Source organism: Lepisosteus platostomus, chromosome 7 (genome assembly GCF_059453375.1).
Source record: "Lepisosteus platostomus isolate fLepPlt1 chromosome 7, fLepPlt1.hap1, whole genome shotgun sequence".
NCBI lineage: Eukaryota > Metazoa > Chordata > Actinopteri > Semionotiformes > Lepisosteidae > Lepisosteus > Lepisosteus platostomus.
In genome coordinates, this window is record NC_142617.1 from 7,047,458 (window position 1) to 7,064,189 (window position 16,732).

Sequence of the window (16,732 nt, forward strand, 5' to 3'; positions counted from 1 at the left end):
CAACACTTCAGAGGCTGAGACAATTTTTTGGCTCTAAAAACATTGTCGAGTTTAAATTGTTCTATCAATAAGGAAAACCTTTTTATATTGGATTGAACACAGTAGTGCCCCAAATACAAACCATTCTAACCAGAGATTAATACAATGCACAATGGGCTATTTTTGTTTATGACAACTGTGTATTTTCAATAAATTAGACCAAGGCTGTTTTGCCTTTACTTGTTAATGTCTTATTTGCTGCCTCGGTGAGAGACTGAAGACCATAAAGGCATCATAGTTCCAGACTGAGATCTATTTATTTTGGGTGTTTTGGGGGAGACAGTTCAAATACTGCAATCTTGCAGTCCACTGTGGACATGGACTAAAGGTCAAGCATAGTGTTAACAACAGACCAGCCCAAATCCAGGCCAAAAAGATGTTATCACATCAAGTTTCCAACTAATTAGACACAGAACATTTAACAGAAAGCATGCGAAAGACAACTCTGTATGCATATTGAGCAACTTTAAACCAAGTCACATCACAACTGATTCTATACCTTCCGGAAACACAGCAAATGTGGGATATTATAGAATCACGTCTTGACAAAAAGAATTTCCTCGACAGGCCCATTTGGTCGATGACTGGACTGGCCTTCTGGAATTCGCCAGATAACGAAGATGTCATAAAGCATCTCTAAATCCTGAAATTGAGCTTCTGAGTTGTCTCAGCTAGTAAAGGTGCTCGATCAAGCGCAGGTTAAGGTCTTTGATCCAAGTGTCTCAGGTGCGAGCCAGGGTCATGTCACTGGTTGACTGCGCTTTGCCAAGCACAAGATCAAGATTAGTCATCCTCAGCAAATTTGGATCTCAGTGAAACAGATTTCCCTGCCACATCCTGTATACCTTGTACCCTATATTTCCTGGATGCCATAACACAATTAGAGCAGGAGAGAGAGGGTTATGAGGGGGAGATGGAGGAATCTTAAATGTGATTAAGTTAATGAGTGGGTTGAGCAGAGGGGGGACAGAAGAAAAAGTTCTGCCTTGGCAGCCGACCTGTTCCTTTGGCGCAGTGGAGTGGATTGGAGTAGAGGTGTGTCCACTCTCAGCCCATGAGTAACACAGAGCGGGGCTACACAGATGACATACAGTGTATAGACCATACTGACAAAATATATCCTTTTATTTTAATGGTACAATTATAAACTTTTTCAGTCTTTTCACTAAGCCATGTTTTAAAAACCTGTTTAAAAAAGGATATGAGCAGGTGAGTGAGTAACATGATCATGCGATTTTTTTTGCACACTACTAACCTCATCTAACATTTGCCTGTTTTTAAGACCACATTGTACCGTCTTTTCCAACACTTTCCTCCTCATTTCTGAGGAAATGAATTGTTAAATGTTAGAGTGTAACATCGGAACGCAAATTCCATTCCATATCAATCCCATTGAGTTCCTGACAATTTCGTATTCAGAAACACAAATATTTACTATGTTTAGCCTATTTGTAAGCTGTGCAGAAAACTCTGACTGTGGTGGATATGTGTTCAGACTGATTATTGATGATGGTCTAAAGTGTCCCTTTTTACTAACTTTTTCGTAAGTGCCCTACTTTGTTTCTTTACATCTGGAGCAGTACTCAGAGGGCTTTGTTTTTCACTCTTCGCCAGGTTTTTGTGTTTTAACCTTGTTAAAAACGAGGGAAGGAGTCGGATCATTGCTGTTAAAGAGTAGTGGGTACAGTATATAAAACACAATTGTCAATTCCATTGTTGTGAAAAATGGGACAAGAGTGATTTAAGGCGTCCACTCATAATTCTTAGAATGTGTTATTTTTTTACCACCAGCTAGACCTGTCTTGAAAGTCACATTCAACAAACAATATTTTTTTTAACTGTTTAACAATTTGTGTTCAAAGATGAGAATCCCTTTATTTCAGACTCAGACAATTATATTACAAGTAGATATAAATAAATTAGATATAATAGAGATATAAAGTAGATTGATTTAAAAAAACGAAGTCTGTAATGGTGTCCACTGTCCAGTGATAGGTGTCAATATAGATGGAACCAAATGTGAACAAGAAAAGAAAACAAGTACAGTAACTGGAAGGTCATTAAAACACATTAGTCACCTCTGGGCAACAGGGAATGAAATGAAGTTCATGGACAAAGTTTTATTGCAGAATAATAATCATTAATTTCTCCCCACTTGACTCTTCATTGCTTGGGGAGTATAAGCTCTATCAGATACCAGCCAATTACTTTGTCTCATATCAAAGAACAACATTGTTCTATTGAGGATAAACAATAATTAGGTGAACTTCAACTGCCCAAAGGGCCTCATTTATGACAGGTAAATGCCCCAGTAGTATATAACAGGGCTCAGTGCAACCATTATACCCCTGCTACAAGTGCATGTGCAACCATTTTAATTCTTCACCAATTCCAACAAACTCAACAACGTAGCACCGCAGAATCTCCAGACTGTGGAGCAAGTTAGGTGAAGATATCTTGTCGTAAATTTATTTTTCACGGTTGCAGCTACTGTATATTGAAATGTAATTTCATTCACTGTGCAAAGAGGGCACAGTGCAAGGCAAAGAGCAATATCACAGATAGAAAAATAGCAATACAGCAGGTAACTGCAGCAGATTAAATTCAGAAAACATTGTCTTGTAGGGTGGTGTGAATTGGCATGGCAGTTCTATCTGCTGCTTCAGAACCCTAGGATCCTTAGTTCCCGACTTGTATCCAGAAGGCCTAGGGCACCTTCTGTATGGTATTCTAGTCTCCCAAATTTTGTGTGTGTGTGTGGGGGGGGTTCTCCAGGTGATCCATTTTCTATCCTCCTTCCAAGAAAATGGCACCTACAGTAGATCCTGTCCAGTGTAATCCTCTTCATGCCTTGTGATCTCAAACCCTCTACAGGATGATTCGGCTCTGGATATTGGCTGGATGGGCATTTATTCCGGCTCTTCTGCATTAGACACCTTCACTGAAAGTGTTTCTGATGTCCCACAAGTGGGATTGGAACGTACTGTCACTCAAACTCTCGACAGTTGACAGGGCAATGCTCTCCAAGCTTCGAGTATAAAGGACTCACGTCGACTCCTTCAGGAGTTTCAGGAAGAGGAATATCCCTTTCCTCACTGGGATTCACAGAGGAAGGCTGTAACGCTCTTTCTGGAAAAGACATCGGAATGTTATAAATTGTGAACTGATTACACCTAGATATTCACATGCAGATTATCTTGATCCTCATGGTAACAATAGTTCTGTGATTAAATATTATATTATACTTGGATTTACTTAAGATTATATATTTTTAAAAAATCTGCAATTTAATATTTCCATTATGTAATTGACATTACAAATTGATCAAAATAAGATTTCATCTGGTGTTCTACAACAGTACCTTTTTGTGTTTCTATTTGATCATTCCATTATTGGACCTTTGCCGATTGAAAATGCTAAGTCTATGCCAGCACCCATATCACCCTGCAAAGAAGAAGTGTACTTACTCAGGCTTGTGCTCTGTTTTAGGCAGATAAGAACAATAATGGACAGAAATACAAACACAATTGGTCCAGTTACAGTCAGAGGCAATGTGATATCTTGTGGACTTTCTACAAAAAAAGATGTGCACAGTAAATTGTTGCAGGCTAATTTGACGTGATTCCTATGACTTGTATTGTTGTTACACTTGTAGTATAATACAAATAAATGTGTTATATTCACTTCCAGTAAAAAAGTGAAATAAGATCACTCATTACCATGTCCTGCAAATTCAAGACACACATCTTATATATTCCATTGCATTTTGATGCTTAACAACATGACAGAAGTAGGATCTCACCTGGTTTATGGCTGAAGAGAGTAATATTGACAGTGACTGGAGTGTTGAGAAAGGAGTGGTTAACCCAGCAGTTATATAAAACTTCTCCACTCTCTGGCCCAGACACAGACAAGTAGCTTGTCAGGGTGAAGGAGCCATCAGTGTTGTTAGTCAAATTTCTGTGTGAGGTTGTGTTGGTGATCGGCTGTCCTTCTCTGAACCAGAACTGGTCAATTTCCGCAGAGCAAAACCCCTGTGCAGTGCAGACCAGCAGGGTGTTTCCACTGTGCTGCTGGGTTTTGGACAGTGAGATATTTGGCTGGACTGAACACACATTGCAGAAATGGAGAGATAAGGCGGTGTAAAGGAGACAATACAAGAAACATCAACATTGTAAGAATCTCGGTTAGCAGCCATATCACCCTGCAACTCACAACTGGCAACCCACTGAAGCTAAGCTGGTGTGAGCTTGGTCAGTACCTGGATGCGAGACCTCCTGGGAAAAAACTAAGGTTGCTGCTGGAAGAGGTGTTAGTGGGGCCAGCAGGGGGCGCTCACCCTGCTGTCCATGTGGGTCCTAATGCCCCAGTATAGTGACGGGGACACTATACTGTAAACAGGCGCCGTCCTTCGGATGAGACGTAAAACCAAGGTCCTGACTCTCTGTGGTCATTAAAAATCCCAGGACGCTTCTCGAAAAGAGTAAGGGTGTAACCCCGGTGTCCTGGCCAAATTTCCAATTGGCCCTCACCAATCGTGGCCTCCTAATAATCCCCCTCTATGAATTGGCTACATTACTCTGCTCTCCTCCCCAATGATAGCTGATGTGTGGTGAGCGTTCTGGCGCACTATGGCTGCCGTCACATCATCCAGGTGGGGGCTGCACATTGGTGGTGGTGGAGGGGAGTCCCCATTACCTGTAAAGCGCTTTGAGTGGAGTGTCCAGAAAAGCGCTATATAAGTGTAAGCAATTATTATTATTATTAATCTCAACCTGTTTGGATATAATCATACTGTAGAAGCTGCATTGCTTTTATTCTTGTTAATCAGTGTTTATAAGAGAGGCCAGTTTAAACAATCAGATGATAGGGTGATATACTTACCTATTACTTTTAGATTTATGCTTTTCTGAGTTACCACTGTGGCAGGTGGTGGTATAATTTTCTCCAGTGTACAGGTGTAAGTGTCCGAATCATTAATCAGAGAATCTTTTATCGTAAAAGATACTGTGTTTGTCTTATTATTCCAGAAGAGAATGACACGTTCATTACATCGGTTTATCCACCAGCTGTGGTTTCCATACATCATGTAGCACAGTTTAGTTTTTCTTTTTAAAGTTATAGCCATGGCTTCTGTGGGATTTCTGATGTGGAAACACTCGATTTGTATCGCTTGTCCTCTCACTGCTGTGACCTCCTGGGATGAGTCTGTCCATAGGACTGCAGAAGAAAGGATTAAGATAAAGTGACCATAATAACCAACACAGTTACATTCACCAGGTCACATAATACAATGAGAAATAATATACTGTAAATTATAGTTTTAAAGGCCTAGTGTGATTATGATCAATACACTTTATAATCAATGTTTAAAAACTATGTGCAAAAGCAGTTCATTAACACCTTGCTATCAATGGATTGATCAACAGGAGGATATACTATGAAAGACAGACTAGGGTTGTGTGAGCACTGTTGGAAGCAGTACAATCTGTACAGTCTGTAATGCTTTGCAAATGCTGTCTTCTGTGATTCTGTCCCATTCTTCTTAAAGATCCTAGACAAGCATGTCCCTGTTTACTGGTCTCTGAGGCCTAGATGGCACACATTGTCATCCCACATATGTTGTAAACAACTAGACAGTGAGCAACAGTACAGTGGCTTAGACCAGCCTCCAACATACCAATAATACAAAGGTATTGTTGTCTTTATGAGTGGGACAGAATATCTCCCTTACTAATGAGGTGGTTCAGTGCTTATTCAACAGTGCGCAACAAAATGAGTCAAGTGGTCAGTCACAAATAATCAGTTAGTCAAAATGACAAAGGAAAATCTAATCAATAAGCAAAACCAATTCACTTCATTTTTCTAGAAGTAAATAAGTGGTTTCTTTTAATGCACAGTGTAATATCTGTCCACTAGAGGGCAGTGTTCTACAAAGTACCCAGATGACCTTGGTTTGTCCCATGAGGTCAACTTTCAATATTATCCATATACAGTATATATAGATACAGAGGAGTGAGGGTTAAGCAAGACAAATCACAGTTTCTTTGGTCATAGAAAAGACAATTTAACAATGAAAATACCTCTAGCAATTAAATGACATAGGGTAGGAATCGGACCTGATTTTAGAATGTGTAAAGTGTATGAGGGACAATAAATCTCTACAATACCTAAAAATATTAGCAGTGGACCAGAAAGATTAATTTAATCCAATGCATGAGTTGAAAAATGAATATATTTTTCTATCCTTTACATTCACCTCATCAATCAAAAATAAACTTAAGCTTATAAATGCAGGGGTCTCCAATCTTAGTCCTTGTAGGGCAGTGCTGCTTCTTCAAGTTTTCATTCCAGCTGAGCCCTTAATGACATAAATCACTTCCTTACTGAAATAACTTAGCATTTTTCCCAGCACTTCTGAGTGCTTCTTCTCTAAAAGACTTGGGAAAACCGACAGACTTACCAGCCCCCCAGGACCAGGACTAAAGAGTGTGTTAGAGTACGAGAAGTTAACAGGTTTAAGAAAACAAGCAGGAAAATACACAAGTAGCTATAACCACAATCACATGTGTACAGAAAAGCAATTTCTCATTTCTCAAAGGTTACAGGATAACAGACCGGACATACCACCCGCAGTCCTTCAAGTTATGATGCACTGACAGGACCTGACATTATTTATCAATAATGTTATCAAAAGGCAAAAACCACATTGCTTTTTTTATCATTAGAAAAACTAACATGGAAATTGAAGTCTTTGTGCTGTTTTTCACAATGTGTGCTAGAACATCCCTGCTTAAGGGTGTGAACTGAAGGATCTTTGTTTCTGGGGCACAGATTATCTGAGCAATGGTGGTCTGAAAACACATCACAAAGCAAAAAAAAAAAAGGTTTTTTTAAATTTCATCAGCCTTCATTTCTCTCACGTACTGTAGCTCAATGTCCGTGTCTACACAGAGTCCTGAAACTAAAGTAGCTACCTGTAGGAGGCTGACTGGTGTATTATTCTGGCCAGGACAGAGCCCTTTCCATAGTTTTAGAGATCTTAAAACCCTTACTTGGGTTATACTGAGTATGTTTGTTATACTGTATCTGATTCTAAAATTACTCAACGTCCAATACATGTTTTTTAAGTACCAGTATGTATCTTTATCTCTATGTAAACCTACAAGTTGATATACTGTAGCTCAAATACACAAATCTGTAAATTCCAATTAAAGCATTTAAGTGCTGATCCTACGTATACAAGTATAATGTTTTTTCATGTTTATTAGTATTGTTAAAATACATCAATAACCAAAAAGCTGGAATAGGGTTTTTTGTTTCAGAGACAATACAGTGAAAGAATGACTATTGTTTCAATGAAACTAAGTTGTTAAGAGACTTTTTGTTTTTAAAATGTAATAATGCATATTTCAATGCTAATAAGTACAAGCAGCGATTAATACCATCCACAAGAAAAGCCTGATATTTACATATTTATAATATATTTTATGATGTATTCACATACTGTAATATATATTGATATATGTGTGAAAAACAATATACAGCATTTTAAAAATAATCTGTTTTAAAAATAATCTGTTTTGATTAACAGTGATGGCAATATAACAAGAAATGTAATGATAAGAAAAACATGTTAAAGTTCTGTCATTTTCACAAGACTTAGAAATATTATGGTTGAAGGTTGTAGAGTGATGTTTGTACATTCAATACCCAAGATACTTTACCTGCATTTAAAATGAAGAAAGTCCCCACAAAAGCAGCTTGACTTCTGTACTGACTGAACTGGCTCTAAAAACAGCAAGAAAATATTTACCCATCCCGTCTTCATGCAGTTCGTACTGTATAATGCAGATTTTCTGATTGCTGAGTGACCAAGTGAATATTCTTAGAACAAGGGTGATTTACACCTCTGACTAAATAAAAGGAAATATTTATATTGAAGATATTTATAGTCATATTGAATATACAGTACCTTTACCTGTATTTGGTAAAACACAGAGTTTATGTTGCACTGTTTAATAAACTTCATCTTCGGCAGGCAGAGAATTATGGAGTCTTAAAAGTCCATCATTGCGTTGTCACCGTATTTCTGAGCTTAATGAGCATTCAGTCAATGGGAATTTCTGAGTGCATACTGTCAGTGATTTAATGATAGTTTATTGCTTTTAATTCATTTAAAAATATTTTTTGCATCTTTTATAATCTGCCTGTGACGGTGTAAATACAAAACAATGCACTCTAAAATATATCAGGGAATGATTAATATAGATCACCATGAGTTATAAAGGCAACAGCATTTTCTTCTAAGGTTCAAAATCTTTAAAACCAAAGCCTTTTCCCTAAATGATAAAAGCAAAAAATTAAAGAGCTTTATTTTTTTTCTGGGAGACATTTTAAATAACGTATGGACTCCTCTCCTCAAATTCTTTTCATGTTAATGTTATCATATACGTTATTATTGTTCAATTTGATTAATAAATGTCTGGCTTTCTCCAAAGTTAAAAACAAACAAACAAATAAACCAATAAACAGAGAGAGCTTTACTGTCATGGTTGATTAACAAGCTGCTAATAACACAGTATAGAAGCGTGTTTTCAATATTTTGATGGAAATCTTGCTGCTCACCCAGAAAAGACTCAAAATGCAACTGTTTCTCAAGAAACGGATTTCCAGAATACCTTCTATGCATGAAAGAAGAAATTAAAAGCTTCTGTAAGAATTTGTATGTGTTTAAATCTGTGACTATGGAAAATATAATATATACAACTACTGGTATCTGCCTTAGGTCTCAATAGTACATAAATAAAGAAAACTAAAACAGGTTCATCAAGACTGTTCATGCTCACAGTTTGCAAAATCTTAGACATCCTTAATGTTGACAATCAATGTTTGTATGTAAATAGAAGTCAGGTAAAATCAGTAGCTAATTATGAATATTATGATTAGAAAGATGAATGTATTATGAAATCTCCGGTATGCCAAATTCTACTACCTAGGTTTTTGGGGAAAAACAGCTTTTCACGAAACCTTTTTTCTTTCAGATCTGTAGGGTAAATTGATTTCAAGAAATGCCCTTAACGACTAATGAGGAAAGCTATATGGTAAATATGTGTGCAGGTTATAAGCAATCTGAACCCTAAACAAACACCTTTTCCAAGTTTATCACCACAAAGAAAATTACACTCTGTTGTGACAACATGTTTCATATATGAAGGAAACTAATTTAAAAATATAAAATAACATACCAAATCCATGCTGACATTACACACCAGCTTGGTCCACAGAATCCTTTTGAGACTGAAGCCTTATCTTAAAACAGCAGATCTTTATTTGTGTAATTCATGTTCATTGATTTCTTAAACAGATTCTCATGTGGTTAGAGCTTCCTTCCAGATCACGCAGCACTGATCAACAGCTTCCTCTGCGTCTGTGCATGTCACCTTTCTCATTTTTTTTTCAGAAACCATAATTAAATGAGACATTAGTGAGAAGTGAGAACACATTCAGTTTACTTCCAGAACTTGCTCAAAGAATCATTAATACAACAGTATTGAGTGGGGCTGTTCCCAGTTTATCTTGCTTCTGTATAAATGTTTGCTCTCATACATAAATGAAATTGAACAATATAAAATTCTGAAATATATTTAAGTCGCTTAGTTCATTACATTGAAGTATTTAATGTTTCTCCACTTAACTGATAATTTGCATCTTTACCAAAGAATGACCAAAAACAACAATAAATTATTCAGTGTGTCTCATCGGCATTATACCCTCTTAGAATTCGTTGCTGCGAGCACTGAGCTCAGATGCACTGATTTTCTATTTTACATCATGTTCCCATTCTTCGTTTGCCGATGTAACCACTCATTTCCGCCTCTTCGAAGTATAACACCTACTACCTTTTCAGTGCCCTGATGAAGAGTGAAGCACAGGAGGAAAAGGGAGGACTGAGATGCAACACAACACTTTCAAGGGGCTTTCGTTCTGGGAAAACACCCACGGACGTTGTACGGTGACTCACTCTCAACCACGGCACAGCTCTGTGAGGAATTAGCAGAGATATCTTGTGCAAGAGGAGCTGCAGCATACTAATTACAGAATAAAAACCCTCAATCTAGGCAAGTAATAAAACATCTGGCAGCTATGACCTGTCCCAAAGCGAGCTCTTCCTGTTATGATGGGGAACTCGAGAACTGTCAGATTTTGGCCTCAGACCATTGCATGGTGTTTGAAGTCAGGTGCAAAACATGCTTGTACTGTATGTCACACATTGTAATGCAAAGCCAAAACAACTCATTGGGGAAATAGGTTGAAGCTGTATTCTCAAAGCTTAATTCTGTGACCAAGTCAGGCCAATCTCCAGGTAGAGGTACAGACTGGTACCTCAAAATAATACATGCATAATACAAATACAAATGGTGTTTGTAACAGAGATTCAGGAGGGTCAGATCCTAATCTATACCACTTCTGCTCTCCTATGCATACATACTGTATCTCTCCACCTGCCTTTTCCTCTGCACCCCTCTCTTGCCCCCTCCTTCCACTCCATCTACAAGCTCTCCACCACTCCCTCACTCTTTCCGTGCGAAAGTGGGAGGGAATTCAATTCGCCTCATCTTTACGGTCAGGTCCGTCAAGTCCTGTCTGACTGCTGACTGTAGCTAAGCAATACATTCCTTCCCTATATAGCACTTTGTATGATCTGACCAAACTGCTGAAGCATTACAAGAGCGCAGCAGTAACTTTGAAACATTATCTTTTAAAATAACAGCTTACCAATGTCAACAGAAGCATTCAAAGTCTTGGTGTTGCTCAGATTGGAGTATTAGGAACATAAAAAATGTCAGCTCAGATAGATACGGTGTTGCCACGTTTCTCACTTCCTAATGGGTAAGTAAGTAGATCTCCCTCCTTGATTTGTCAGGTTTTCACCATTGTTTTATTTGCACTGAAGCAATTCTAAATAATGTTATTTGGTCTTTAGCTGTGGCTGTAGTTTTAGTTGACATAAAAGATACATTTTATTTGACCACAGGAAAGAACCAATATTGGGAGTTATTTGGTCATTTATTTTGTTATTAACTTTTATGCTGAAAGAAAAAGACAAAATAATAACAGCTAACTAATAAACTTGTATAGTTTATTTATATCAGCAGATATGAGACTACTGAGTACTGGAGTCTCTTGTTAGAAACTGGACTGCATTTTTATGGTGGCTCTCAAATGAAACATTTAAAATATGTGTGCAGTAGGCAGCAAACGTGATGCTTGTTGGCACCTTCCCCTTGAATGCAATGCACTGCAGGGTTCAAGTGAGGGTGGAGGTGGAAGAAGGAAACCGCAGTGTCAGAGCTACAAAAGTTTCTTGAGAAACGTTGTGCTTGTGCGTCCGACAAGTGGGAGGAGTCTGCTTTGAGAAAGACAAAATAAAGCGGAATTATCTCATTTCTTTTAAATGATTACACCTCTTTAATGTTTATGTCAGTAATGACTGCAGAGTAAGGTTGCAGTCTAAACTACAGCTAAACACAATCTCTGCAGATTAAAGGGTCACCTGTAACTTCAAGGGTAAACTGAGAATACCCAACAACTAACTCAGGTTTAACAAAGTCACTGTTTAGATTACACTTTAGATCTAAAAGTCCTAATTATTAGCACATCAATACTCATCAGTGACCATACCATTCCTAGTGAGGTCATTATGCCAGCCTCCATAAGGACGGATCACTGGAAAAAGATAACTACAGCAAGACATTAAGGACAGAAAGGGCAAGTAGCTGACACCAGCCAGGAAGAAGAATCATCATCCCCATAAGATTGTGCTGTGAGAGACTTTGCTTTTACATCAGACTTACAAATGAGATTCAATCCAGGTAATCTGAACATTGAAAGAGTATTGAGCCTTAGTATAAAGGAGTTAAAATGTTTATTTATTGGAGGAAATTCTGATTTCCTATAATGTGGAATCCTTAGGCTAAAAATGTCTCCTCTTTTGGAGTAGTAAGACTGGTGCCCATTCATTTGTGAGCATCTGGTTAGAGGGGTTCATTTAGTGCTGGTTATTATCCATTTTTAATTTAATATGGAGCAGGTTTCCTCTTTGTCTTGTAAGGAGTTTAAGGGGAGAAGGGGATTTTCTTTGTCTATGGAAGACAGGGTTCTGATTTGTCACTGACCTTGAAATATCCCTCATAGTATTACTGCTGTACATTGTGTAACATTCGGCATTGGATAGTTGTATCATGTACTGATAATAAATATTTGTTTTTCTGTTTAAAGTTTAGGCCTGTTGTTTCTCTATGACCAAGCTGTGAGAAGAATAAAAATATGCTGTGCAACACTTGGTTACACCCTGACATTAGGGGGTAGAATCATTCATCATTATAATTTTCTTGCATAGCACAGGCCTTGTTTCTTGTTTGGTTTTCTTACCTTATTGAATAACCTCATTGTATTACTATTTGAACCTTGTAACCCATTAGAGCTGGTGGAAATGGGTACTTCCTGCCATTATTTTAAGAAGAATATCATCCTTGCCTATAGTATGTTACAATGCCATTTTATTATAAATTACACAGCAGAAAGAAGCCTAGTATTAATTACTCAGCGCCTCAGCATGTTAGGACTAAAATTTCCTGATTTTAGAGAGACTGTTAAACCACTGACCCAGCATGTATGCTGGTACAAAAACCAAGAACAAAACCTCTGAGGTGAGAAAGAGGAACCAAATCATTAAGGATTTGAAATCCCCTTTCAGCATGAAGGTTGTGTAGCATACAAAGTCTCTACAAAACTGTATACTACACAATATCTCAAACCATTCAATAAATCTTTCAAAACTTTAGTTAAACTTGTAAGTCTTTGTATTTAAAACTTACATGTTGTCTTTGAAAGAAGCACTTTTTATTTCAGTATTGCTGGACTTTTGTTTTTTGTCTTTTCAAAGTAAGAAAATGTGGTATCCCATCCTATTACTATTTAATGTCTATCAGCATTAATGTGCTTCAAATACACCATTTAACAGGGAAACATTAATATCTTGAAAGAAAGATTTCCAAGATTCCCCCCCCCACACACTTTAAAAACAGACTTTTTAATAAAATCCTTGACTTCATTTGAGTTAAACATTAAAAAGCTAAGAAACAGACAGAAAATATCATTTAATACTGGATTATCAGTAAAGTCCTGTATATGATGTGTAGAGTATCATATACTGTCTGTAATTTTGTGTGCATCCGTTTGTGTGCATTAGCTCTAACAGTTTGAAGCACACACCTATAATTTCCACTGATCCCACTGAAAAACAGATGAAGTATGTGTCGGTGTTTGTGTCTGTGTCTGCCCTCTGATGGACTGGCATCCTGTACGCGATGAATTCTGCCTTTCGCCCATCTGCTTGCTGGGATAGGCACCAGTTGGGAAAAAGATGGGTAGATACAGTATGTTTTAGTACCTTTAAAACACTACTTAATGAACAGACAAATGCAATACATTTTTGCATGTGTAAATTGCAGCATGCAAGTCAAAATCACTCAGCAAAATATTTTTGCAAGAATAGCAGGATATTTGAATGCTTTTTTCCCAAAACAATAAAGAATAATTCTACCTGCTCCATGCATCTGCTTTCTCCACTGTGTCCTGCAGTGCTGCCTGTTACTTTCAGGTATGACTTCATTCAAGAAAGTAATTGCTTTTTAATGTCATTTATCTAGGCTGTTTCCTTCTGCAGATGGTCACGTGCTTAACACGTCCTTCCAGTTAATACATTACAGACCATATAAGTTGTCAGTATGGTTTTCTCAAAAAAATAACAAAAAACAGTGCTATTAAGTGTTACATCTACGGATTGTAACCTTCATATCAGCCAGCTCCTCATGAGTTCATCACTGCAACTTCAGATCTAGGTCATGTTCATTCATAAAGCTGAAATAATTATTGCAGCAGCTAGGCTGAAATGGGCTCCGGTACTGAAGATACAATTAATGGCTTGATTTGTGCAACTCTTTACTCTATGGGCTCCCTAACACTCTTCTTAGTAAGCTGCAATATGTTCAAAACTCTGCAGCTAGAACTCAAACCCACACTTGACCTTGGCAGCACATCACTCCTACAATTAAGCCTCTACATTGGTTACCTTAAAAAAAAAAATAAATAAAAATAAATAGTCCATTACGTCACATATTCAATACAAGATTATATTTTAAGGCTGTAAAGTAATCCGACTCCACCACACATCTCTGAACTCCTCCCTGTTGTGCCTTTTTGCGAGGGCGATTGGTTTCTGTTTAAGTGTTCAAACTTTGTTAAAGAGTGTTGAAAATAGTAGCTGTTGGTATCAAATCATTATGGCTGTTTTTATTTTAGGAACATTTAGACATGTTAAACCTCAGCTGTTGGAAACCCATTATGTTTTTCACCAGTCTGCATGGGATCTTTGTTGGTTGCTGCATACAGACAAGTAGAAGCTGGGGGGGGCTGTTCAACTAACAGTAAGGAAGGGGTAGGGTTGGGCAGTGGTGTGTGACTGAACATGGGAAGGAGACAGCTAGCCTTTAAGTCTTCATCTTTTCAGACATACAGCACCTTTCACTGACTGTTTTGTTACCCAGTTCATTGTGTTACAGATAAAAGATTTAAGTGCAAGTAAACCCCCCCCAGTCCTTGCTGGTGGGGCAGCACTGCCTGCACACATTATAGCTCCTGTATAAGTGCTATCATTCAAAATGGAAACTGGAGGGTGAGAATGCTGTTCAGCCCCATACACTGAACATCTATTGTAACATCCCAAAAGACATGACATTCAAGTGTGGTTACACACTTGATACACAAATACCTCACCCACTATCTGTTCCGAGAACATGAGAATGACAAACTGTAGCTCTGGTCACACATGGCGAGCTTCTTTTAACAGCTCACATGCACCTGTAGACTACAGCCTAAGAACAAAGTTAATAAGCAGCTGATCATTATAATCTACTAACCATACTGAAAGACTGGATAGCAAAGAACACACAGCATAGCTTAAGTGTGGGTAGGTCACTGGGATATTTTATTTCTAGAGAGTGGCATAGACAAGGTCCATGGCAAAATTCATTCTGGAAAGTGCAACCCTGATCTAAAATGTCACTACAAAATGGATGGGTGAATGAAAGCACATTAACAAGGTTCATTTAGTGAGAAAGCTGAACAGCATCTTCCATCTTTGTGTGGGCCTGGTCCAGGACATTAAACAACCATTGGTGAGCAGCACAACAGCTTGTACAGAAAACCATCAAACCACACGTTTGAAATGGAACAACATTTTAGTTTGCAGCTCACAGTGGCCACACCTTGGTTAAAACCCATCATAACCTGCAGAGTGTTAGATAATGTGCGCAATTTTAAAACGCTTAGACTTGAACTTCCATAGTGTCTGAAGCAAACGTCCCAGAAAGATTCTTTAGGCTCAGTTTTAGTATGTATTGTGAGAAGAAAACACGAGATGGCATAATGAAAGAACAAGTCAAGGTCTATTCTATGCTGAAAAGAGAAGGAAAGAAACTGTTTCAGCTGTGGAGCGTTCTTCAGGTGTGAGAGAAACTACTCGTCTCCTGCTCCAACCTGTCACAAGCCGCGTTGTTGTTGTTGTTGTTGTTCGAGTGGAGAACCCTGTGCGGAGTTGGGGAGCCGAGTCAGGAGAGATTTCTGACGAATCCAAAACGTTAGGCAGAGACGTAGTCGAAGGCGAATTCCGGGTTCGATACCAAAGGTTATCTAAAGCAGAGGTTGAGGTCCCAAAGGCTTATCCCAGCGAGGCGAGAAGTTCCGAAGAAGCTAACAATCTTGAACGATGTAGTGTGAAACGGAGAAGGCTTAAGTAGGTTTGGAAATGGAGCGTGTGTTTGCAAGTGAGGCGCTCTGATTGGAAGAAGGGTAGATCAGCGACGTTTGAGGGGATTGCTTCCAGCTGGTGTTTGATTGGGGTGAGACGGTTTGTGTGCACGGTTCCTATTAGCAGCAGATCTGACACCACCTCCTCTCCACTCCCGGCTTTTGCTCTCTGTTGCTTTATCAACTTATCAGCTGCCGGTTTTCCTCTCTTTCTCACACCTGAAGAAGGCTCCACAGCCGAAACATTGTGTTTCTTCTCTTTTCAGCGTGGAATAAACCTTTACTTGTTCCATTGTAGCCTATGCATGCTGACGCAGCTACCTACTTAGACATAATAAACGAATGTTGCACAGCTTTCTTGAAAGTGCGATCGTTAAGGAGTTTTCATAATGTGTGTTCACCCTTACCAAGTTCATTGTGAACCATGGCGAACCAGTGCTCTTCAACACTGTCAAGATCTGTGCATTTTATTACCTTAATTCCGGTTTTAATGAGATAACATCTGTGTTCATGGCAGATAATGACTGAGCTTGAGCACACTGGACTTCTATTGGAACTCAAAATGCCAAAAAAGCCAAGCAGTGAAAAATGAAGATCAATACAACACACTTAACTGTCAGAGTCATTCACTGCCGTTAAGTATTTACTTAACAATATATTTTATCGAATTAAGATTGTAACAGGTAGCAGTATAATTCTCTCCAGTATACAAGTTTAGGTGTTATTATTATTATTATTATTATTATTATTATTATTATTATTATTTTATTATATTATTATTATTATTATTATTATTATTATTATTATTATTAAAATTACT

At 38.1% G+C, this 16,732-nt stretch overlaps 1 protein-coding gene across 1 annotated transcript; it reads right to left on the minus strand.

The window, feature by feature from the left end:
• Positions 1–1,888: 1,888 nt before the first annotated feature.
• Positions 1,889–9,537, minus strand: LOC148658046 (uncharacterized). The gene is made up of 6 exons (XM_088638944.1): positions 9,288–9,537; positions 7,767–7,830; positions 4,924–5,259; positions 3,842–4,144; positions 3,507–3,611; positions 1,889–3,168 (listed from the first exon to the last, which is right to left on the minus strand). Exons 1-6 carry the CDS (start codon positions 9,294–9,296, stop codon positions 3,026–3,028), a joined length of 960 nt encoding a protein of 319 aa, XP_088495070.1. The 5' UTR covers positions 9,297–9,537; the 3' UTR covers positions 1,889–3,025.
• Between the last annotated feature and the right edge of the window lie 7,195 nt (positions 9,538–16,732).